General features: G+C 58.7%; 1 protein-coding gene across 4 annotated transcripts; it reads left to right on the top strand.

The window, feature by feature from the left end:
• Positions 1–1,740: 1,740 nt before the first annotated feature.
• On the top strand, positions 1,741–24,539 carry ARAP3 (ArfGAP with RhoGAP domain, ankyrin repeat and PH domain 3). Of its 4 annotated transcripts, XM_065848923.2 has the most exons (35): positions 1,741–1,945; positions 3,180–3,555; positions 3,704–4,828; positions 5,455–5,516; positions 5,795–5,868; positions 6,053–6,123; positions 11,085–11,354; positions 11,593–11,662; positions 12,471–12,591; positions 12,802–12,986; positions 13,806–13,912; positions 14,019–14,218; positions 14,371–14,456; positions 14,628–14,810; positions 15,013–15,175; positions 15,495–15,626; positions 15,701–15,854; positions 15,979–16,081; positions 16,319–16,517; positions 16,606–16,669; positions 17,471–17,634; positions 17,791–18,003; positions 18,166–18,271; positions 18,708–18,855; positions 19,028–19,096; positions 19,381–19,455; positions 19,566–19,680; positions 19,842–19,970; positions 20,150–20,283; positions 20,441–20,523; positions 21,195–21,230; positions 22,017–22,080; positions 22,183–22,320; positions 22,648–22,686; positions 23,376–24,539. In XM_065848923.2, exons 3-35 carry the CDS (start codon positions 3,744–3,746, stop codon positions 23,940–23,942), a joined length of 5,409 nt encoding a protein of 1,802 aa, XP_065704995.1. In that variant the 5' UTR covers positions 1,741–1,945; positions 3,180–3,555; positions 3,704–3,743; the 3' UTR covers positions 23,943–24,539. The 4 variants fall into 4 exon arrangements, with proteins under 4 accessions (XP_065704995.1, XP_065704997.1, XP_065704994.1 ...); XM_065848925.2 differs by lacking the exon at positions 3,180–3,555 and having other exon boundaries at positions 5,458–5,516; XM_065848922.2 differs by lacking the exon at positions 3,180–3,555.
• Positions 24,540–24,878: the final 339 nt, after the last annotated feature.

Below are 24,878 nucleotides of genomic sequence, written 5' to 3'. Positions count from 1 at the left end.
TGCCAGGGGAACTGAACCACAATCCTGGCACTTAGGTGACTGCAGAGAGAGAAGGGAGCAGGGTAGAGTGTTTTCTGCACCAAACTGGCCTGTCAGCAGCCATCAGGATGTGGCTTGTGGCAACTGGGCCCTGGTCTTGGCCATGCCTGGCCACCAGATGGGACTGTGACTTGTCATTCTGGAAATGTCCTAGGGTGTCTCTTCTTCCCCAGCAGCCCATCTCTGCCCTCCTGGCAGGCAGGAGGAGCACCACACCCGGCAGCAGGTTACAGTTATGGGGGGTTTGTAAAGGTGCTGGAGGAGGCCAGACAGCGCTGAACCAGGATCTGGTGCTGTGCAGGAGTCTGCTTCACTGGTGCTGATGCCTCCAGCATGGTGGGGTGGAACCAACGGTACACCGGCTGCCACCAGCGCTACTGACACCCCTTACTCTGCCCCTCCAGCTGCTCCCACTGTGGACCTCAGCACCTTTCACATGAGCAGTGGGTGCCTATATTTACCCGAACAGTTTCCTCTAAGGGGCAGAGGCGGGAGCCCAGTGGGGTGGGACATGGCAACACCAGAGGGTCCCTGCACACCCCAAGGGTCTCCATGTACCCTGTCTTCACACCCTGCCCACAGGGTGGTCCTTGGGGCCACCTGTGCCATCCTCAGCCCTGGGGATGCGTCACCCCCCACCAGAGCAGCTGATGAGGGAGAGGGAGGAAGGCAAAAGCTGTGCTGGACTGTTGCTGAGTTCTGCTTCTGCTTTGTAGGAGCAAGGCTACGATAAGGAGAAGCTGCCGTTCCACACCTAGCTGCATGCACAGAGACTTGTGCAGGGTGGCCCCTGCCACTCCCACCCCCCAAAAAGGTTTTTGGGGATGTTGTTGGGGCAGGCAGGGACCAGCCTGAGTCAGAGCAAAGGGGTCTCCAGAGAGCTGGACCCTCAGGGGGCTGGGAGTCTTTATCAGCTTTGCCATCAAGAGCAGATAAGGGTGTTGTGAGATATCAGCCTCTGACATCCTCCATGTGAGAGGTTGGGTAACAGCTGAGCCAGACTAACTGCCAGCCCCACGGGGTTCTTGCGAAAAGCATCATATTAGAGGCAGTTGGGTTGGCCAGTGGTGAAAGTACAGGCTCTTTACAGGAGAAAAACCCTCCCAATGTCCCCCTGCCACCCCAGACCCCAATGCTGTCCTGCCCCTCAGTTCGCTCCACATCCCCCTCATCATGGGGCACCAGCAGTGGGATGGGTTCCTGCACCCCTGCATCCCTGCAGCACGGGGAGAAATTTGTGTTCCCAGCATTTCACCCCACGAGCCCCAGTGCCAGCCCTTCTACATCCTCTCACCAGCATGAACATTTTAGCCTGTTGTCTCATTTTTGGCAGCACCTTCCCTGCTCCTGCACCCTGCCCAGTCCCAGGCCATGGTGGATATAACAAATATTTCCTCTTGCCTGCAGGCAGAGGCAGAAACGGCAGATAGAGCCTAATGCACCCAAGCACTTCAAAGACCTATCTCAGGGCGAGGGGTCCCAGGGAAGCCTGGTTGCCCCATGGCAATGCAAGTCCAAGGGCTCATGGTGGGATGCAGGACCCTTGCTGGGAAGGTGAAACAAGGAGCGGGGAGGATGGGGGCAGCCCCCAAAGGAGGGCAGAGCCTGGCTGAGGGCCAAGCATGGGGCAGGAGCATGCCCAGGAAGGGGCAGGACAGGAGGGTGGGACAGGGATGGGGGCCAGAGGGTTGGCCCAGAGGAGGGACCGGCAGTGGGAGGCGTGGGCTGGGTGCTGCGAAGGCTGGCTGCGCCCGCAGCGGCTCCTGCAGGGCTGCCTGCCCCTGCCTGCAGGCTGAGCCCTGTGCCCACCAGAGACATCTTGGCATCACCCTGGAGCAGGGCGGCCGAGGAGGCTACAGCGGCACTGCTCACCATGCTGCTCCACCGGAACCGTGGACCACGAGAGGTGAGGGAGAACCCTGAGGGTGGCAGGGGACAGATGGGACAGACAGAGGGATGAGGGGAAGGTCGAGGACTACCTACTTCCAGCCCACTGCACTGGCTGCTCCACATGAGTTCGAAGGGATAGGGACAGTGTCCATCTCCCTGTGAAGCGCCACCGCCCACGGGCGCAGCCAGACTGCCCCAAAGTGCTCCACCACAGCCCAGTGCCTGGCACAGCCCCACTGCCCGGGCATGGGGAGGTCTCAGGGTCCAGGTCCTCACAGGGGACTGCCTGCTGGAGCCCCAGGCAGGGCAGGCAGCGGGCAACGCGGGCCACATATCCTTCAGGTGATATAGGCACAAGAAAGGGGGAAATTGTCCCATTTCAACACCAGGCTGCTGAGCAGAAGTAGATAGAGCCCTTGAAGTCTGTGCCGGAGACACCCAGCCTACACTGGTACAGGACATCACCCCCCACGCCCCCCTGCCCAGCCCTTTGCGTATATCTTACATCAACAGGCGCCTTCCAGCTGCCATGTCCCCCTGCCCTGCTCCCCCAGATTCTCGGCCAGCTGCTGCCATGGCCGTCCTTCCTCAACGCACGCTGCTCAGCAGCCACTCACCCCATGAGGAGCCTCCAGCAAACACCCACCATGCAGACCCCACACATGCTCACTGACAGCATCCCCTGCCACGTGCTCACAGGGACACCACCACCTCCGCCACCACGCCAGCCTGCCCATGCTTCCCCATGCCGCTCATGCAGCCTCTGCCTGTGCAGGCAGCAGCGGGGAGGAGGCAGATGCCTGTGCCGGGGCCCCGGGCTCATGTAGGATGGATCCTGGCCCGGCTGTCCCGCGGGAGGGGGCAGGGGATGCGTGGGAGCGTGCAGGCAGCAGGAAGGAAGCCTGCTCTGAACAATAGAGGGAAATGGAGGAACTGGAAAAAGACTCAGTGGCAGCACAGTCAGCACAGATGGTTTAGTGCGGAGGAGCATGATTCATGGGAAAAAGGCCCTCGGCACCGTGCAGAGAGCCCGTAGCTCTGCCCCGAGGCCAGGCTGGCAAATAATTTGGGGATGTGGGACCCAGTGGGTGGGCACCATGCTGAGTGTGAGCCCCAGGCTGTGCCCCTCCATCTCAAGCCATGGGTGCTGCAGCGGGGGCGCACAGGGGGCCAGTCCTGGCTGGGGGGTGGGAGGCTGTCCCCCCTCTGCCTGCCGTGAGTCATGCTGACCTCTCCCATGCCCTCACCAGTAGCAAGAGAGAGAGAGATTATGGTCTGGCCCTTCCGGCCGCAGAGCCCTCCCCGTGCTGGCCGGCACAGGAGCTCATCCCCTGGGAGGGGCCCAGCTGCTCCCCGTTATCTGCCTCAGTCAGCCCCTCTGCTGGGACACCCCCTGGCTCTCGTTCTCCTCCTGCTCCGTCCCACGCATGGCAGAGCCCGAGGTGCCCCAGCACTCGGTGTCTGCTCGCCCACCCACTCCCCCGTGAGCCCCCAGCCGCTCGATTCCTGCCTGCGCTCGGGTCACAGCCTCACCGACAAAGCAGGACCAGGATCCGGCAGCTCCGGGGAGGGGCGGAGAGGCTTCAGGCTGAGGAACAACAGGATGCTGGCTTCTTGAGCTAGGAGGTGAGCGACTCCAGGGAGAACCGCTGCACCGAGGGACCTTCGGGTGCATCCTGCCCTCCCACCCACAGGGTCTGTGGGCTTCGTGGCAGCTGAAACCCCCCTGTCCCTTCCTGCTCACTTCTCACCCCTTTCTCTCCTCCTTCCACAGATGATGGGCTGACCATTCGTGGCAGAGGCACCCCAGGGCCATGAGCTCCCCGTGTGGCCCTGACTCCGATATTGCAGACTGGCTGGCCACCATCCATTTGGAGAGGTACCAGGATGTCTTCAAGCAGCATGGGTACCACGTGGCCAGAGATGCCACCTCGCTGGATGGGGACCACCTGCAGCAGATCGGCATCACCGCCACTGGTCACCGCAAAAGGATCCTGAACTTGGTGCAGCAGACACGGATGCTCACTCCATCCCAGAGGGGACCCGAAGCAGGAGACACCCATCTCCAAGCCTCCGAGGTCCTGGATGCCCCTCAGACAGGCAAGGATGCCATGAAAGCAGCGCCAGGAGGTGCTACTGATGCCTTTGGGACACAGCAGCACGTTGCTGCACCCGCCCAGGCATCACCTCTAGAGAAGGACCCTGCTCCTCCCATCGTGAAGCCAGTTCCCAAGCCAAGGACAGTTTTCCCTCGCTTGAAGCCGGAGCAAGGCTTGGTACCCACACCACTGGCACGCACCACAGTGCCAGCACACAGCCTGGACAGCGACAGGACACCTGCAGCCTTTGTGGTACTGGAAGGGTTTGTGCCAGGGGAGAGCTCCACAGATTTGGAGAGCTCGGAGCCCAGACCGGTGCTGCCAAGTGGTGCAGGAGAGACTGTGGCCATGGGCATGGGAACATCCCGGCGGAGAGCATGGGAAAATGCTCGGAAGGAGACAGCCCCCCCACCAGCTCCAGATCATGGACAAGCCCTGGAGGCACTGGAGCAATCCCCCCCATCTGCCCCGTCTGTCCCACCGCGGCTCAGCCACAGGGTCCCTGCAGCTGATCCCAGCCCTGGGAGCGTGATGGAGGGTCACACCGCATCCAGCCCTCCCCTGCCTGCCCCAGCTGCCCTGGCCAAAAGAGAACCCTCACCGTGCCCCAGGTCAGCCTCACAGCCGGGCTCAGGGCAGGGCAGGCTGGAGATGATGTCCAATGTCATCTATGAAGGACTCAAGCCCCCATCAGCCCCCATTGAAGACTCAGGAGGGGAGGATGTTCCCCAGGGTCGGGCTCTCGCTCAGCTCCTGGTTCTGGCCCCGCAGGAGCTGACCCAGCCGGACGACAAGCACAAGTAAGCAGATGTTTTTCCTCAACCTGGGGGAGCAGAGGGGGGTGCGGAACAGCCAGAGAACCCCCACCCCCAGGGCCCCATCCTCAGCCTGGCTCTGTTTGCCTCCAGGTGCTGACAAAGCCCCTCTCACCACCCCCGCCCCATGCCCTCCCCAGGCTCTGTGTGGAGCAGTCCCACAGGGCAACTGGGGTCCCTCTGAGCCAAAACAGTGGCTCTGGGTGCCAGATTGCTCGTTTAGGTTGGGGAGAGAATCAGCTTCCCCTCCTCTCCACACAGCCAGCAGGGCTGGGGGTCCTCAGCATGGTGAGGGGGTAGCTGAGGGCTCTGGGGATGGTTGGTGCTGGGAACAATGCGGGTGATGTTAGAGGGGGTCTACCTGGGATAGGAAATGCCTGGCAGCCCCAGGAGACACAGCCCAGCAGGTCCCAGAGTGGGGAGGAGAAGGAAGCAAGGAGGGCACTGGGAGCACAGAGGGGATGCTGCACATCCCAGGGGGGATCAATCTGGGCTCAGCCCCGGCCAGGCTCATCCTCCAGCCTGTGTAAGCCAGATGGGAAAACAAGGTGGAAGAATCCCCCAGGCTCTCAACCTGCCCCATCTGCAGTAACTCCTTTCCTGTTTTTCAGCAGTCCCAGCTGGCCTGGTGGGGGCCTGCCCCCCATCCCACAGAGACCCCTCAGCAAGCCAGGTGAGAGCGCCCAGGCCACCAGTGTGCAGCGGGGACATCCCACTGTCCCAAGGAAGGGGAGTGAGGAGGACATCCACACACCTTCCCTTCCCCTCAGATCCAACCCCGTACTTCTGCCCCACTCAGGGGCTGGGATGGTCTTCAGGCTGGCACATCTGTTGTGCCAATTGCCCTGGATGTTGGGGTGCATTGTGGTGGGCTCGGTGGGGGGCATCCGCCTCCATGGTCGGCAGTCCTGGCACTGCTGACTGCCTTTCCCTCTCATGTCTCTCCCACAGAGGTCGGTGAGCCGCTCATCAGCCCCTACAGCGAGACTATCTTTGGGCAGGTAGCGCCAGCCCAGAAGCAAAAGGTGAGAGGAGACATTGAGGATGGTGGCTGTCCTCTGCTGTCACTCTGTGTCCCACCAGCTGCTGCAAAGTAGGGAGCTGCAGCTGGTGAGACCATGGTGCCCGGCAGTGTCTGGCTGAGCATCGCTGCTGGAGTGGGGGTCACAGGCTGAGGGCAGAGGAGATGTAACCAATCTTTCCTGCTAGGGTGTTGGCATCTCCTCTGATCAGAGCTACGAGGCAGTGTCTGAGCTGGACCTGGAGCAAGAACCACGCAGGTAGGCACCACCTCCTCTGGGCTGCAGGGTCTGGGCTGAGCTCAGGGGCGGGGTTTTGCATACTAGGGGGACAGGTGACACACCTGGGGACAGCCTGAGAGGTGGTGGGGGCTTTTCCCCCACCCTAGAGCCAATCAGGAGCATCTGGGATCAGGTCAGCAGCCTCCAGAAGAGCCGATGAGCTCAGAGATGAGAAGGAGCTGTGCTGGTGAGTGGCTCTCAGGGGGACAGTGCTGGCAAAGAGATGCTCTAGGTGCCCAGCTGGGGCAGTGCCAGTGGCACTGGGCACCTGCATACTGGGCAGAGCTGGGATTTGGCCACGGGGAGTACGGAAACACTACAGGGGATGGGGCCTGCTCAGAAATAGGATGAGTCCAAGCTCTAGATGAAGGGATGTGCAACCTCCAAAGGCCCCAGCATCATGAGATCAGCACTTGCTGATCTGCCACACAGCGAGGGACAGTGGGGTTGTGAGGGGCACCTTTAAAATGCTTTTGAAATGTTCTTTCCATAGCTCCTGATAGCATCTCAGAAAGAGGAAGGAAAGCTGTGCTTCCCATTTCATACGGGGAGGGTTCCTTTTCCTGTGTTGCTTAGAAAGGAGGCGAGCTGCAGCTCAGTGTCCTTCAGCTCTGACCGTGGCCTCACTGGCCAGTGCATCCCCATCCCCCTGCACTTCTGGCCTCAGTGTTGGTTGGTCCAGCCCTTCTCCTGCCCTGGGTGCAATTCACTGCAGCGTGGCCTGATCAAGTGCTACAGACAGCCAGACGTTGCAACCAGATGAGAGCCACAATGGGCCACGGGTAGGAGTTACAAATACCTGGGAACAGGATTTCTGTAGCCAGAAATATTGAAATCTGCCGTGAAGCCTCTGAACCAGCCATTCGGAGCAGGACCGAGTGCTGCCCATAGGTCACAGTCCCCATCTGGCAGCTTCCAGGGAGCTAGGATCCAGAGCATCCCAAGTGCATCAGTCAGGCACTCACAGCCCTGGACCCAGAAGGGACTTTGCAGGCTGGGCTTGCTGAGAAGAGTCAGGATAGGCCCACCACGTCTTCCCAGGTTTTTTTCTCCCAGCCTGAGAACTAACCTGATGGAGAATGTGGGTGATTAAACAAGAGGCAGAAAAGCCTTTGAAGACATCTTGTGTTGTACTCATGGACCCCATTGGCCAGCTGTTCCAACACTTTCCTCCCCAGAGCAGCCCCACCAGTCTGACCATGATCCCCTGGAGCAGAGCTATGGGCTCCTGCCCAGCTGCTGAGCAGCTGCCAGCCAGCCCTGGCCCTCTGTGGGACCTCCCGATCCTTCCCTTCAGCACTGGTGTTTCTTCAGTTCCACCAGTTACTCTCATGCTACTGGCTGGCAGCTGTCCACTGGGGATGTTATGATTATCTCCTGCAGCCCATCAACACCCTCATTCTGGGAAATACTTCCCACTCCAAACTTCAGAGAGACCCTCCGACCCCTTTGGCACAATATCTTCCTCCTACCTGAGATACCTACTCTCACTCTCTTCTGGGGTAGTTTTGTCTGGACCACTCTGCTCTCTGGTTTGGGATCTAAGAAGCCAGTGTCAGTGTTAGACATGGACAGAACCGACAGCCAGCACAAGATATGCTCAGTAAACAGGAAGAGGAACGCGAATTTCCCTTTAAAACTGGGATGTATGTCTCTGAGGGTCCAGCAGAGCCTGGAGCATAGGGTGGGATTTGCTCTCCCTGATGCTGAGCACCTTCATTTGAGCTGGCAACGCTCAGCCCCCTGCAGTGCTGGTGCAACTGCCCTGCTTCAGACACACCTGCTTTGAGACCACACCTGGAATACTGTGTCCAGTTCTGGGCTCCTCAGTTCAAGAAGGACAGGGAACTGCTGGAGAGAGTCCAGAGTAGGGCAACCAAGACGATTAAGGGAGTGGAGCATCTCCCATGTGAGGAAAGACTGAGGGAGCTGGGGCTCTTTAGTTTGGAGAAGAGGAGACTGAGGGGTGACCTTATTAATGTTTACAGATATACAAAGGGTGAGTGTCACGAGGATGGAGCCAGGCTCTTCTCGGTGACAAACAATGGTAGGACAAGGGGTAATGGGTTTAAGCTGGAACATAAGAGGTTCCACTCAAACTTGAGAGGAAACTTCTTTTCAGTGAGGGTAACAGAGCACTGGAACAGGCTGCCCAGGTGGGTTGTGGAGTCTCCTTCTCTGCAGACATTCAAACCCGCCTGGACACCTTCCTGTGGAACCTCAGCTGGGTGTTCCTGCTCCATGGGGGGACTGCACTGGATGAGCTTTCGAGGTCCCTTCCAATCCCTGACATTCTGGGATTCTGTGATTCTATGATTCTATGATCAGTCTCACCAGGAGAAAGACAGTGTCACAGCAGTGTCTGTGTCACCCCACAGAGCTTGGGGGACTGGGTCAGACAGCAACTTGTCAGGCATCATGGTGAGGACGGTGGGCCCTCCTCTGGTTTGCATCGAGACCCATGATGAGATGATCCTCAGCTACCTGGATTGCTTCTCCTCACACCCCAAAACATCTCCCCTGCAGAAAAAGAAATATTGGGTATGGTGTGTCGTTGGTAGCTTGTTCCTATCTCCCTACCCACTGCCAGGTGCCCACCAGCAGGTTGCTTGTCTAGCCCATGACCCTCAGTTGAAGTAACCAGATCCACCAGTAGCTCCTTGGTCCCCTCACCACCAGCAGATCCAGTTCTTCCATTGCCCATCCTCCATCCTCCACTAGCTCTTTCACATGAGGACTGATGGACCGAGACTGCCCCAACTTGGTGTACCTCAGGCATCACCTTTCAGGCTCAGATGACCTGGAAATACCTGGAAATAGCCTCTCCTTGCCTTGGGGTCTCCTTTGGCCCTAAGGTTAGCTGTCTTCACTGTCTGACACCAGCTGAAAAGGGAAATGACTTGGCTTTTGCAGGCTTGTTACTTGGAGGCTTCCTCCACTGACCCTGTCCTCAAGGGCAGAGCTGGGACATGGCTTAGATCCTGGTGCCCTCCTGGGGTGCTGAGACACCACACTTCAGCCAGGCCATGGGCTTTGCTTGTCCCTGCCAGATGCTGCTTGTCCTCGGGGTCCTCGTGGTTTCAGTGGCTGTAAATCACGACTCAGGAAGAGGATCTCATGGATTTTTCCGTTTTTCTCTTGCCCTGACCCATTCAGTGAGTCTGTCTCCCACTCGGCTCTGTCACCCAAGATTGATGTCCACCTATGACATACAGAGTCCTCCAGCCACCCTGCTCCCTGGTCAGTCCATCCTGAAGAAGCTGGACACCAGGGCTGGACTCCAGCCAGACAAACCACCCTGCCAAGACTCTGTTATTCTAATTAAATAGCAATTTTCATGCTGTTCTGAGCCTCCCACCCACCCATGGCCACTTCTCATCTTTCTTGCAGACACTGGAGCCAAATAGACCATTTTCCCTCTCCACCTGCCTCCTCAGCCCCATACACCAGCCCACTTCTTCGGAGCTGACCCCTGGCCTGGGTGGCTCCAGCCCAACATCCTCCCAGGGAGACTTCAGGTCTTGCTTCTGTCCCACATGGCTCAGGGACATCTGATGGCCTCAGGAGGTGCCTGTCCAGGGTCAAAGCACAGATCGGTGCAATGCCTTGGCTCCCATGATCAGGCATTGCTCAAACCAGGTGCTTGGAGAGTTTTTGATGAGGGGAGGTGTTTTGGGTCATTCTCCTGGTCCAAAAGCATTTCTAGCACATGGACTTCTAATCTAGAGATGTTTTCTCATATTCAGTAGCTGCCAGTGGATTTCTCCTCCACAAATTTCCCCATCTACAATTGCCCATGGTGAGAAGTCCCACAGAACTGCCACTTTCCCATGTGGTTCTGCACCCTGCTCCAGCTGAGTCCCCTATCTGATGATCTTCAGCTCCTGTGACTGAAATGGTGGTGGCCAGGAGATGCCTCTCTGACCTTCTCATGCTGCTCACCAGTTCAGAAGCCTCCCCACATCACTCACCCTTCTCAGACAGAAGCTGATGGGGCATGGACCGTCCTTGCTGCCCTTCTTGGGAGCCTTTTCTTCATCCAGGTGCTGGACTCCACAAGTGACCCAGTGGCATGGGTGCTCTTCTCCTGGTGCTGGGGTGTCCCACTGCCAACAGCAGACACTGCTGTGACTCTGTTCCTGCCCATCACCACTGCACCTGGGCAGCTCCTCTGTGAGCTCCTGGGACCGTCAGAAATTTTCCAGCACGTTTCCTTTTCAGGGAAATACAAACATTTGACTGAGAGGGCTGAGGGGAAGAGGCAGGCTTAGTAGTTTATTTTTACAATTTCCTTTTATTGTTATGGCTGGACAGTCACACCAGGCCTAGCTGAGGGTTTCAACATGACTTCCCAAGAAAATGAGATGGATGCAGGAGCTTCACCAGCCTAATCCCTTTGCAAAACATTTCAGCTGGATGCGAGAGGGAGAAGGAGGCTGCTGTGGCAGAAGGACCTTCCCAGTGCCATGAAGGCTGGAGGGGTGGAGTGAGAGGACAGGCTGAGACCCCCAGTGGGGAGGGACCTGGGGTGTGTGCAGAGTAAGGAGGTGGATGTGGACAGGGGAGCTGCCTGGCTTCGGTTTGCTGCCTGAGGTGTCAAGAGGAGAGGGAGGTGATGCAAAGGGTTTGGAGATGTGTGGTGGCCCATGCGGTAACACCCAAGATGAGGAAGTCCATTTTGCCAGCTACCCCCAGCCTTGACATCGCATACGACTGGCTGAGCCTCAGGCTGCTGGTGGCCACAGGTCTCATCAGCACTGAGCCCTTGTCCTACCCTGCTCATGGAGATGCAAACACCCGTGTCACTGGGTGCCTTGAGGAGCTCAGGATGAGTCCAGGAGCAGCGTGAGACATCCCCAGACAGATGATGTTGACTTAGACCCCATATGGCGAGCAGCCATGCTGCCACAACTGCACTCCCACAGCCTCATTTCTTGCAGGATGAGCAGTGAGTGCAGCAGCGAAGGAAGGAGCGAGGATGAGGAGACCCGGTCCCGGCTCATCAACCGCATAGTCCAGAATGACACAGAAGGCTACTCCACTGTGGAGGCACCGCGGGCCGAGGGTGCCTCTTTCAGCTTGGCAGCCCATCTCTACCCAGACGAGGTCCTGGATGACCTCACCATCTCCCCTTATGCCAGCTTCACATCTCTCTCTGAGCCGCGACCCACCATGCTCAGCGGCTGGCTGGACAAGCTCTCCCCACAAGGGTACGTGCCCAGCTGTGGCATGCTCCCCATAGGTAAAGCCCCCTCGGGCAAGGCTGGTGAGGTGGGCATGCTGGTCATTGGGCTACTGGGGCAACCAGGACCCTCTTAGATCCCTCAGCTGTGCTGCAAGGGTCTCCATGCAGCCACCCTTGGAGGCAGGGGTGTCTATGAGAGGATGTGGGGTTTTCAGGGGGACCATCCCCTTCCCAACAGCCTCGTTTCTCTGCCGTCCCAACAGGAACTATGTCTTCCAGAGGCGCTACGTCCGCTTTGATGGGAAGAACCTGATGTACTTCAGCAGTGACAAGGTACGAAGGGGCAGAGCAGGGAGGCTACGCCATGCCACATAAGCATGGTGACTTGTCACCACGTGAGCTGCCATATCCCTTTTTCCTCCCCTTGTCCTCCTCCTGGAAGGAGCCAGCATTGCTTTACCATTGCCAAGTCAGAGTGACCGTGCCCCTGTGCCTGGGGGTCTCTGAGCACAGCCCTATTCAATAAGAAGCCTAGAGCAGTGAGGGACCCTCTGCCAACAGGGAGCAGGCGAGGGGGGCCCTGCCAGCTCACAGGCCCTGGAACTGGTTGTAAATGGGGGATCTCTGGGTCCCAGCCATGCACCCATCCCTACCGGAATGCTCAGTTCCTGCTCAGTTGCGGGTGCTCCCTGGGTGGTGCGTGAGGCAGCACGTAACCGAGCACCCCAGGAATGTGGGGTTGTGTTGCACACGGGGGCTTTTCTCACTGCAGGCACTGGCACTGTAGGTTACATGCGTGGGAAGAGTCAACAATCGTTTCCTGTCCCACGGCCTCTCATCCTTCCATGGGGCTCTGCATGGCCTCCTTAGGCCTGTGGCAGGGTACTGGTGGCTGCCCCAGTCCCATGGCACAGCCAGATGGGCTGGCTCCACATCAGTGGCACCCATGCGGAAATGGGTGCCATGCATGGCCCAGGAGCAACCACTATTGCAGGATCTTGCAGGCTTCCCTGTCATGTCCCCCTAACCCTATGGTTATGGTGCCAGTGTGCCCAACAAGGCAAGTGCTGGGGTGGCTGGGTTATGGAGGTGCCCCACAGGAAGGGCAAAGGGGGGTGACCCTGCCTGGGGCTTGTTCCAGGAGCCCTACCCCAAGGGGGTGATCCCGCTCTCTGTGATCGAGAAGGTTCGCTCCACCAAGGACAACAAGTTCCAGGTCTGCACCAGCCACCGTATCTTTGTCTTCCGTGCAGAGAATGAGGGTAAGCAAAGACCCAGACCAGTCCCCAGAGAACCATTCCTGCCTCCCTCCTCCAGCCAGAGCATCCCATGGGCACCTCTCATTCCCTCCCCAAAACACTTGGCCACAATGAGCAAGGGGACCTCTCCCCTGCTATGTCTGCTGGGTGCTCTGCTCCATGCTAGGGCTGTTGGGAAGGGCTAAGACCTGCTCCCTCATGCCTGGTCCCCAGCCCAGAGGAATGAGTGGTGCTCCACGCTGCAGAAGGTGATGGACCAGCACCGGGGGAGCTCCCGGCCTCGGCCTGCCAACACTTCTCACTGCCAGAAGTCAGGCACCCTGGAGCTGAAGGGCCAGAAGTCCAAGGTGTTCGCAGCTCTGAGCCTGCCTGAGATGTGGCTGTACAAGAGTGAGCAGGTTGGTGGCCAGACCAGGCACCCCACTGTGCCAGTGGTGGATGGGGGTGAGAGTGATAGTGGGAGAGTAGCCAAGGTCAGTGCCAAAGGGAGAGCAGAAAGGAAAAGGATGGGCAGGAGAAAGGAAATGATGGAGATCCTGCATGGGGCAGCCGTAGTGGGAGCCTGAGCTTGGAAATGCTGGGACTGCCAGGAGAGGACATCATCCCAGTATCCTCCCTGTTACCAAATCGTCTTCATCTCTGCCTGGCACTTAAGTCATAGTCGCATCAAATTGTCCCAATCCATCACAGGACAGGTGGATCAGTGATCACCAACAAACATGACTGCTGCAATGTGGGTTTGACCTGTGGGAGGCAGCAGGTCTCTGCCGGCCCATCACACCCCTCCCGCTGCCCATGGAAATCCCACCTCCTGCCTGCAGGGGTATTGTTCCAGTCACCTGGTTTCCAGTTTGCCTGGCATGCACGAAGCAGCATAAAGCCTCTGGGGTTTTTGCTCATGTTGCTTTATGAATGTGCCTGACTCAACGCAGACTTAAATCCCCAAAACAGAAAGATTTGAATGTCCCAGTTTCATGGGCTGTGGGCAGAACTTACCTTTCATTTTAAGGCATAACATGCTTGTTGAATGCTTTATGTCAGCCCACGTGGGATGGCTGAGGTGTGGCAGGCAGGTCTGACTGGTCCAAGCAGAGCAGTGGTGGGAGTGGGGTGCAGCTTCCTGGCTCCAGCCCCAGAATCACAGCCATATCCAGTATGGTGTGTCCACCATGGCCACAATGCTGCAGAGCCAACACCAGTGTCACTCTGAATTGCAGTTCTTTAAAATGGGCATTGGCATCTGCGTGATCGAGATGCGTGGCTCCACCATCCGTGAAGCCAAGAACCGCAGCTTCGAGCTCATCACCCCCTTCAAAATATTCAGGTACCCCGGGTGTCCGGTTGAGACAAGGTGGGGGATGCAATCGGGTGCTGGACCTGAGTGTTGAGAGCTCCAGGTCCCTGAGTTTTGGCTGTGCTGGTGCTCGTAGCTTTGTGGCGGAATCAGAGCGGGAGAAGCGGGAGTGGATGGAGGCCCTACAGGAGGCCATAGCTGAGATGCTCTATGACTATGAGGTGGCAGAGAAGATCTGGTCCAACAAAGCCAACAAATTCTGTGCAGACTGCTGGGCTCAGAGTCCTGACTGGGCATCCATCAACTTGTGCGTGGTCATCTGCAAGCAATGTGCAGGCCAGTACACCTCCCCGGTGGGCACAGGTGGCTCCCAGCGGGTGTGGGCTGGGTCTGCCTGGGCAGACAGGGTGCTGGCTGGGGTACAGATATGATTTGGGTGCTGGTTCCCCAGCAGGATCAAGGGCTGCTCACTTGTCTGCTCTCCACAGGGCAGCACCGCAGCCTGGGCTCCAACATTTCCAAGGTGCAAAGTCTGAAGCTCGACACCAGTGTCTGGTCCAACGAAATTGTGCAGGTAGAGGCACTCAGAGCAGGGCCTTGGGGTGGGCACAGCATTTTTGCGGGCCAGGCTGCTTCCCCAGGCAGGGCAGTACCCCCACAGTCTCCCCTGGGATACAGGGGTGCAGGCATCCTGCTCCTCCAGGCTGGCCCTGGTGCTCACCATGACCATGGGACTCTCCTGCAGCTCTTCATCATGCTCGGAAATGACCGAGCAAATCGGTTTTGGGCAGCTCACCTCCCTGCTGCTGAGGCCCTCCACCCGGATGCCAGTGCCGAGCAGAGACGGGACTTCATCTCCCGCAAGTACCGAGAGGGACGGTACCGCCTGCCCCATCCCCACTACGCCACTCAGGAGGACGTGCTCCAGGTAGGGACCACCTACCCACCCCAGAGCTCTGGCTATGACATGCTAACACCTCCTGCTTGTCTGTGTGCACCCACAGCCCCGCACCTGGCAGTCCTGGTGGGAGGTTGTGCCCTGTTCGTTCTACCTTTGAGCACCCCTGACAGTGGGCTGGGGGTCTCCGTGGGCCAGGACACGGTCCCTACAGTCACCTGTCTCATCCCAGGCACTGTGCACTGCAGTGGCAGGACCAGCCCTGCTGAAGACCGTCCTGCAGTTCTTCTCATCCACAGAGGCTGGGCTGGCAGCTGACCCTACCCCTCGCGAGGTGGCTCCTGGGGCCGACCTTTGGTGGGGACCAGAGAGCAAAAGGCCCAGGAACCACTCAGGTAATGAGGACCCTCAAGCCTCATCTAGCTGTGACAGGGGGTCTTCCTCCTTGCCTCTACCATCCACAGCGTGTTCCAAGGCTGGGGACAGACAGGGCAGCAGGCACTGTGGTTCTCTGGGGGACTGACCTGCCCCACTGCACCCTTCTTTTGGGATGGAGCAAGGCAGTGGTTTCCTCTGAAGCCCCTTTTCATGGAACCCCATGCCTGGCACTCCCCCTGGCCTACACCTGCAAGAGTGGGGACTCCCTGCCAGCCCAAGTACCCACATTTTGGTGGGTGCCTGCTCCTGTCCCACTCTCAGCTCTGTTCCCTGCAGGAAGCCCGCACATACAGGAAGCAGGTCCAGAGGGTGTCTACAATGAGATCACACAGCCGGTGATGCACAATGGGTACCTGTACCGGGCCATGGCCCCCCACAAACTCCCTGGTGTCAAGAAGAGCAAAGAAGGTGAGTGTGAGGAGCTCGAGGGGGCAGCCAGCGGGACACCCACCCCAGTGCCGCTGACCCCCCCCGTCCTGTAGACTTCCAGCGCACCTGGTGCTCCCTGGAGAGAGCTCTGCTGTTCTTCGAGACAGAGAAATGCACTGAGCCCTTGGGCCACATCGAGAGCGGGGACCTCATCTCCCTGGGTGTGAGCAGAGCCCAGGGGCTCGCCAGCCCCGGCCCCACTGAAAGGTACCCCTAGCCTTGCCCCCCGCTTGCCCAGAGAAACCATGGGCACGTAGAGCACTGTGCCCTGCTTGGTGCAATGGGCTGGTCTGGCTCTGGGTGCAGGTTTGAGCTGGTTCATCCTCTGCAGGTTTCGCTTCACCCTCGAGCTCTTCCTCATTGGGGAAAAAGTGCAGCAGCTGGGAACCGATGGGCCCGAGACCCTGCAAGCCTGGGCCAGCGCCATTGGCAAGGTGAGCCAGCCCAAGCCACGGCACCCCATGACACTGGTGGGTTCCTGGGCTCCATCCCCACTTCCCTGTTGTGATTCCTCCTACCTCCCCATGCTCTTCATCCTCTGTGGCAGGCACCCTCCTTCCCTTTGCAGGAGCTCCCATCATCCCCAGTGACCTGCCCCTATCCTTGTGGGGGTCTGCACTCAGGGGCTGAACCTTGTCTTTACCGGGCTCATCTCTTGCTCCGTCCTGCAGTGGTTCACACCCGTGAGCTGTCACTGCCTGCTGGGCTACGAGTTCCAGCGTGTGGGTCAGCTGCGATACAAGTGCATGCTCAACCCTGAGCGGTGGCAGCAGGCCTTCTTCATCCTGCAGAAAGCCCACCTCTTCATCTGCCCCGCCGAGGATGATGGGGCTGAGGACAGCATCAACCTCCGGCGGCTGCAGGAGCTCAGTGAGTGCCGCACTGCAGCATGAGACAGGCACCATGCAGTGAGTGGCTGTGCCTGGCTCTGACCCCTCTACTTCTCACCCCAATACAGGCCTGGTTCCCCCAACGGACACCCCAGAGAAGAGAGAACTGCTGATCCTGGTGGAGATGGGAAGGTGAGTGCTGGCTCTGTGAAGCATGGGGAATGTATCAAGCAAGCTCAGCAGGATGCCTGAGCAAAGGCACTGATGCATGGGTCAGTGCTGATCCCAAATGAGTGGTGAGGATGCTACTGGGACAGCAGGGCTGTGGCCAAGGGGCTTGGAGAGGTCACCCCAGCCTGGGGTCTCTCACAGAATCACAGAGTGGTTATGATTGGAAGGGACTTTTGAAGACCATCTAGTCCAACCCAACCGCTAAAGCAGGTTCCCTCAGAGCAGATCACACAGTGTCACATCCAGGTGGGTTTTGAATGTCTCAGAGAAGGAGACTCCACACCCACTCTGGGCAGCCTGGTCCAGGCTCTGGCACCTCACAGCAAAGAAGTTTCTCCTCATGTTCAGATGGAACCTCCCGTGTTTCAGTCTGTGCCCGTTGCCTTCATCCTGTCATTGAGCACCACTGAAAACTCTGATCCATCCTCTTGACACCCACCCTTGAGATATTTACCAGCATAAATAAGATCCCTCTCAGCTTCTCTTCTCCAGGCTGAACAGTCCCAGGTCTCTCAGCCTTTCCTCATAAGAAAGATGCTTCAGTCCCCTAATCATCTTTGTAGATATCCACTGGACTCCAGTAATTTCTTGTCCTTGTTAAACTGGGGTCTCCAGTTTAAGAAGCCAGGGTAGGGTGTCTTTCGGTTCAGCCTGACTGCTTTGCTGCCTGTCCCAGAGCCAAGCTGTGCACATGGGCAGGAGGGGTAATCCATCCATCCTGGGCAACCTTCATTCCCTTTTCTCTGCCCTTGTCGTTCTCAGGACATTTTACCTGCAGGGCTTGTCACGGGCGGACTCGGCGGCGTGGTACGCCGACATCCAGGCGTCAGCGGGGGGCCGGGGTAACGCGCTGCGGGACCAGCAGCTGAGCCGGGGGGACATCCCCATCATCGTGGACAGCTGCATCGCTTTCATCACCCAGTACGGTGAGTCCAGCATGGTGGTGTCACGGCCAGAGCATCCCTCAGCACACACATGGCAGCTGATGGGTCCGGGCAGGAGGCACTGATCTCGGGGCAACAGCCCCACTGGGGAGTCTCTGGGCAGGATTGGGCCCTGATGACCCTATGTCCCTGCCCCAGGATTGCGACATGAGGGAATTTACCGCAAGAATGGGGCAAAATCCCGAATCAAGGTACTGATGGAGGAGTTTCGGCGAGATGCCCGCAATGTCAAGCTGCGCATCAATGACAACTTCATTGAGGATGTCACTGACGTGCTGAAGAGGTTCTTCCGTGAGCTCGAGGACCCTGTCTTCACCCTGGAGCTGCACCCACAGTGGAAGGAGGCTGCAGGTACCTCCTTCACCCAACCCTTGCCCCCACACTGGGCTGCCTGCTGGGGACTACCGGGACTGGTATCCTTCAGGACAGGATCCCAGTACCAGCCCTGGTCCCATGTCAAGTCTGCATCCACCAGACTCAGAAATGGTCCACAACTCGTTTTCTTCCCTCCAGAAATCTCCTCGAAGCCTCAGCGCCTGGAGCGGTACAAGGAGCTCATTCATCGCCTGCCTCGCCTCAACCACAAGACCTTGGCTGCACTGATCGGGCACCTCTACCGGTACGTGAGCCACTTCTCCACTGGGTCTCCTGGTCCAGCCAGGCTCCCCAAGGCTGGCAAGCAGTATGGGGTCTCCCGGCTGCCTGGGGAATGCTGACTCCCATTCCTGCAAGACAGGATGAGCTCAGTGCCTGCATCCTTCCCCATCAGCCCCCTAGCTGGTGTTGGGATGTGCTGGAGCAGGGTACTGTGGGACACTTAAAATGTTCCCAAAGTCATCCTGCAGCAAGGGGGAGCGAGAGGAGGTTTGAGAGTAGGGCACAACCCCGTGTAGGATGTAAACTTCACCCAGTGGTCAAAAAGAGGGAAAAATACTGACTCAGAGTATGAGGTGGGGCTGTTTCAGGAGAGTTTGTATGAGGCAGAGGAGGGTGGCTGGGGCTGAAACTTCACCCAGAGTGGGACCAGCCCCTCACCTCTGTCCTCCCTGTCCCAGGGTGCAGAAATGTGCAGACCTCAACCAGATGAGCACCAAGAACCTGTCACTGCTCTTTGCACCCAGCCTTTTCCAGACCGATGGCAAAGGGGAGCACGAGGTCAAGGTGATGGAAGACCTCATTGACAACTATGTCAGCATCTTCAATGTAAGATCCCTGCAGGGGCCTTGCCAGAATTCTCCATGTTGCCTCTGTCCCTCCCCCATTGTATCTCCCCATGCTGCCCACCTTCACTTCCCCCTGCATCCCTCAATTCTGGCTATGTATCCTCAAGCCACATCCCACTCCACATTGACCCTGTGCAACCTTCCTCCGGCAGATTGATGAGGACCAGGTATCCCAGATGGATCTGGAGAACAGTCTGATTACCACCTGGAAGGACACCCAGGTACTAGGGATGTGCCTGCTGGCCTCCATCACACCAGGGCTGGTGGGACTGCCTGGAGGGTGCGGACACTGCCAGCTGTCCACTCTGGGTCCCCAGTGTCCCACACCAGACATTTGGTGAAGGACCTTTCCACACTTGTCTCCCCTTCACTTATCACTGCAAGGCTCCTGCCCAGGGAACAAGCAGCCCCAGTTCCCTGGGACACCACCACCAGTCCCTGGGGAGAGGGGATGTGCACAGCACCCATGACAGCACAGCACCAATGCCACCCCCTCTTCCCCTAGCTCTCACAGGCAGGGGACCTCATCATCGAGGTTTACCTGGAGCAGAAGTCACCCGACTGCTGCATCACCCTGAAGGTGAGTCCTAGAGGAGGGCCATGTGGGAGGCATGCAGGGTCCTGGTGCTGCCTGTCCCTGGGACCCATCCTGCCACCACCCACCACAGCTCCCTGTGTGTCCGGCCACAGGTGTCCCCCACGATGACAGCAGAGGAGCTCACCAACCAGGTGCTGGAGATGCGCAACGTGGCAGCCAGCCTGGACATCTGGCTGACCTTTGAGGCCCTCGAGAACGGGGAGCTGGGTGAGCATGGGCAGATGGCATGGGAGGATGCTCTCAGCATGGCTGGGCTGGTGAGGAGGAGGTGTTTGGTACAGGTGGGGTGGCTTGCTGCCAGTGGCAGTGGGGACAGGGTCTGGCATAAAGAAGGGGACACAGCAGTGAGAGTGTCCCTGCCTCCCCAGAGTGGCCCCTGCACCCCAAGGAGAAGGTGCTGGAGCAAGCTTTGCAGTGGTGCAAGCTCCCAGAGCCCAGTGCTGCATACCTGCTGGTGAGGAAGGTCCCTATTGGCGAGGGCAGCTGTCTCTTCACAGGTAAGGCAATCACAAACGGTCCCAGCCCCAAGGGGTGTCTCCAGAGGGGGACAGCTCTGCTTGAGCTTTCCCTTGCCCTGGCCGCTGCCCTGAGTCCCCTGGTGGCATCACCCTGCAATGCCCCAGACACCCTCACACATTTCCAGCCCCCCTGACCCCCATCTCCCCTTGATGGGCAGGTGTCAAGCGTGAGACCCCCAAGTGTGGGCTGCTGAAATGTCGTGAGGAGACCCCCAAGCTGCTGGGGAACAAGTTTCAGGAGCGCTACTTCGTCATCCGGGACCGGAGGCTGCTGCTGCTCAAGGAGAAGCGGGTAGCCGGGGGATGCTGCGGGAATGGACCTGTGTCCCAAGGGAGGGAGGAGAGGCACAGATAGGGAGCCTGGGGACAGCAGTGACACAGTGGTGGCTGTCCTCCTGGCAGGGGGGCTGGCACCGGTCCGGGCTGACCCAAAGGACTTCCTTCCCCAGAGCGCCAAGCCTGAACGCGAGTGGCCCCTGGATGCAGCCAAGGTTTACATGGGCATTAGGAAGAAGCTGAAGCCACCAGCCCAGTAAGTAGGACCTTCTTTGGCCATGGCCCTGGGCCATGCATCCCTCAGTCCCTGCCTGAAGGGCCTGGCACATGAACCTGGCTGCTAAGATCATGTCGGAATTTCCTCAGCTGGGAGGCAACGACAAGGATCATTGAGTCCAACTCCTGTCCCAGCACAGGACAACCCCATGGTTCATACCATGTGTCTAAGGACGTTGTCCGGACTCTCCTTGAACAATGTGAGGTTGGGGCCATAACACCTCCCTGGGGAGCCTGTTCAGTGTCCAGCACCCTCTGGGTGAAGAACCTTTTCCTAATGGCCAACCTGACCCTTCCCTGGCACATCTTCCTGCCATTTTCTTGGGTTTTGTCATTGGTCACTAAAGAGAAGAGTTCAGTGCCTACCCCTCCTCCTCCCCTTGTGAGGAAGCTGTAGACCACCATGAGGTATCCTCTCTGTTTCCTTTTCTCCAAGCTGAACAAATCAAGTGGCTTTAGCCACTCTTCATATGGCTTCCTCTCCAAACCCTTCACCAACTTTGTAGCCCTTCATCAAGCCCCACCAGGACCCAAAGCCATGACAAGCCTTGGCCGGTGGGGCGAGCTCAACCCCCACCCGCTGCTCACAGCCCCTGGGCTGTGTCTGAGCTCGGTGGTGCTGCCCCACAGCCTGTCTCTTCCTTTCCCCAGGTGGGGTTTCACGCTGATCCTGGACAAGCAGCAACTGTGAGTATCTGCCCCTGCCATCCTGGATTTGGAGAGATGTTGAGACCTGTCCCCAGTTTTTGTGGGGCTGGGACAGCCAGGGACAGTGCTACGGGGCCCTGGGGGTCAAGGCAGAGCTGGTGCCTGGCTAGGGCACACAAGGGACACAGTGGTGGGGTCACATGCTGCCCGGCACAAGGTGGGGTCAGGGTCAATCCATCTCAATGCCACCCTTCCCACCTCCCCATCTACACCAGAACGCCTTGGAGATGGATCTTCCAAGCAGCCAGCACCAGGCTCCAGAGGGACCTGCCCACCCTGCCCAGGTGTGCATGTCACCTGCATGGCTGTACTGCCTGCCAGCCTTCATGCAACACTGCTCTCTGTCCCCTTGCACCCAACACCAGGTGCTCCTGCACCTCGCCCTGAGCTGGGCTCCATGCCCCATCCTCCCCAACATAGCTGTGTGCCTGGGCACACCCGTGCACCCCACTGATCCCGTCCTCATTTCCGTGATGCTGCCAATGCTGGGACAGCAGCTGAGCACTTTGCCTGCTCCCAACAAGGAAGTGGCTGTGATGTTCTTCTAAGGGCAGCAAGGAGAGCTGAACTGTGGTGGCTTACGGGTGCCTGACGAGCTGTTGCCTTGCCCTGATGCAGGGATTTGGGCATGCAGGATTTCAGAGGTAACTACAGCTACCAGCTGTAGTTGTACCTGGCAGTCTCAGGTTCACAGGCAAGGTGACAAGGGGACCTGGGTACCGCTGGCCCTGCTCCCCAGCAGCTTCTCAGATGACTCATCCGCAGGTACCTGGTGTGCTCAGGGCAGGCTGAGCTGTGGGACTGGACCACCAGCATCCTCAAGGCTCAGGTGGGTACAGGCTGGCCGTGCCTTCCGGCTGGGCTGGGCTGGGAGGGGTCTGGCAGGGCAGCCTGGCATGACCCCCCCTCCCTGCCCTGTCCTTGTGCACAGCACGATGACCTGCGCCCCGTGATCATGCGCCGGCGCTCCTCCTCTGACCTTGCCAAGCAGAAGTTCGGCACCATGCCACTGGTGCCCCTGCACGGGGACAGCACCGATGTCACCATGCTCTCTGCCAACCAGACCCTGGTAAAGCCCCCGCAGATACCCCACTCACGGGTGCTCCTGCACCCAGCCAGGTCCACGCACCCATCTTGAGACTTTGTGCTTGCCCCAGGGCCCCGGTGCAGGTGCTTGCTGCCTGACACCAATGGATGCTTTGGGTGCGTGTCCCTGTGCTCATGGTGTGTGCGCGCTGCATGCTGTGCTCATGTCTGTGGCAGCTCTCTGTGTGTGCAGGGCCCTGTGCAGGCACATGGGGTGCTGCACCCCACTGCCCATTCTCTGCCTGCCCAGGCATCCGTGACCTTGCTCTGCGCTATCGTGCTTACTTCTGCCCGTCTCCTCTGTTTCTAGCGCCGACTGCACACGCGAAGGACTTTGTCCATGTTCTTCGTAAGTACCTACACACATGAAGCACGTCCATTGCTGGCTTTGCACTGCACCCTCTGATTATGGAAGCAAGGGCTTGCTGCAGCATCCCACCCATCCCACCTGCACTTGGAGACATGCCCAGGCCATTCTGCCCATGGTGCATGGCAGAGGAGGGGGCGCGCATTGCTCTGTGTATCCCATACCCAGGGATGGGGGGTGCCTGCATGGTTCCTGCATGGTCCCATTGTGTGCAAGCAAGACCACCACAGTCCAGCGCAGTTCCCAGCACCTCTCCTGCTGGGCACGCTTTGTCCATAGTGATCAACATAAGAAGCGCAACAGAATAGGTTTGAATCCTATTTGCTATCACGTTATTTCTGTGGTGGCCACCTGGCTGGACCTCACCTCACCTCGCTTTGAGCTCTGCATGGGTGCCCATCTGCTGGTCTGGTGCCACAGCCTGGTGGCACAGACTGTGCCTCAGCAGAGTCCAAAACACTCACCCTCCACTGGCGATGGGGGAAGAAAAGGGCAACAGTGCCTGAGCCAACAGACCTAGCAGAGGGTGGGTCCCCGCAAGATTCAGACCCAAGGTCAAAGTTGCCTGGGCAGCACCCAAGTGCAGGGAGGGCAAGGTAAGGAGGGACAGGAGGGCTATGGCTGAGCAGAGTGGGCAGTACCCCTCACTCTGGCCCCCTGCTCTCCCCCAGCCCATGAAGATGCACCAGGACTCCCTGGAGGAGCAGCAGGAGAAGGAGGTGGACACCGATCCTGTCTATGAGGAGGTTGGCAACTTCCCCGAGCTGGCCGCGCTGGAGCTTGGGCAGGGCTTGCTGGCAGATCTGTCGGCTGTGCCCCCTGTGGACAGGTCCAAGAAGCCATCCACATTCCCTGAGCAGCCCCTGGCCACGGCGCTGCGCTCCTCGCTGCCTGCCAGCCCAGCCCAGAGGGTAGCAGGTCCCTCTGTCACCAAAGCCGTGTCCCTCGAAAGGGGCTTGAACCTGGAGAGCGACAAAGCTCCAGCCCAGGGGCTCAAACCCACCAAAACCGCTTCTCTGGAGAGAAACATGGAGCCTTCCCTGGTGCTAGCCAGGGACTGGGACCAGGAGGCTGCACTGGGGAGCAGTCCCACCACAGAGACCTCCCTGGAGATCCCCAAGAAGAGGAACATGCAGCCTTCCTCACCCATCAACAACAAACTTATCCAGGAGCTCAGCAGTGTCATCCTCAGGAAGAACGAGAGCCAGCCACCAGAGCAGGACCAGCCGGTGACGTGACCTGGGTGCCAAAGGGACAGCCACCGATGTGGGGGCGAAGTCATTCTCAGCAGCACCAACGATGCGTACCCCATGTTTCCACACCATGGAGCCCACACCCTCCTCCTCCTCCTGAACCCAGAGCCAGGATTGGAGCGAGGACTGGTGGGAACCAGGGAAATAGTGGGGACGAGGATGCTGAGTTGCAGTACCCCCTCTTGGGGGGGTTGGGGGTGCTGCCACACATACTCTTGCTCACGGGTGGCATGTCTTCCATCAGGCCCAGCACTGAGGGAAGCAACTAAATGGGAAAATAAAAGTAGGAACCTCATGCCTGCACATTTTGGAAGCATGGCACAGTGCCCGGCAGGGGGAAGGCAGCACGATGTCCCCTCCCCAGTGCTGAGCCTGTGGGGCAGGGTCAGGACACCCAAGCCATCCCCCACTTCCCTTCTTGCATCTACCATGGTATATTTGGGAGGGGGGCAAAAGGAGCAGGGTTGGCCGTGTGTGCCATGTGTGTAGTCCTGGCGATGGAGGACGGTCCTGCTCAGCTGGGGTATTTATACCTGTTCCTTCCACCAGCAGGAAGAAATAAAGGTTTGTTTGTGCTCTGGAGGGTTTGGTCACTTCAGGAGGGGTGGTGAGGGATGCTGGGGTCTGGCAGGTGGGGTGCCAGGGGTGCCAGGGCCAGGTATCCAGCCAGGGGACCCATGGGAACTGCAGAACTGGAGCAAAGTCCCAGCAAACCTCATGTCCAGGGTGGGATTTTCTGCGCAAATCTGCTGCCAGTCTGGAACAATGCAGCCCTTCGTGCAGGGCACCAGGCTGCAGGATCCCCCCTCCCCAGGAAAGGGGTGTCGTGGTTTAACCTGAGCCAGCAATAAAACCACGATAGCTGCTCACTAACCCCCAATGGGGGAGAGAATCAACAGGGAAGGGAGAAACTTGGATTGA

This window comes from Patagioenas fasciata, chromosome 14 (assembly GCF_037038585.1).
Source record: "Patagioenas fasciata isolate bPatFas1 chromosome 14, bPatFas1.hap1, whole genome shotgun sequence".
Lineage (NCBI taxonomy): Eukaryota > Metazoa > Chordata > Aves > Columbiformes > Columbidae > Patagioenas > Patagioenas fasciata.
Note: the sequence above shows the minus strand (reverse complement) of the source record. Positions and strands in the feature narration are given on the sequence as shown.

What these genes read in the sequence shown, in the direction of transcription:
- ARAP3 (XM_065848922.2), top strand. Translation starts at nt 3,744, where the DNA reads ATGAGCTCCCCGTGTGGCCCTGACTCCGATATTGCAGACTGGCTGGCC. An exon ending in GGTCCAACGAAATTGTGCAG is followed by an intron (nt 14,457 to 14,627) that starts GTAGAGGCACTC and finishes ACTCTCCTGCAG; the next exon opens with CTCTTCATCATGCTCGGAAA. An exon ending in GGGCCAGCGCCATTGGCAAG is followed by an intron (nt 16,082 to 16,318) that starts GTGAGCCAGCCC and finishes TCCGTCCTGCAG; the next exon opens with TGGTTCACACCCGTGAGCTG.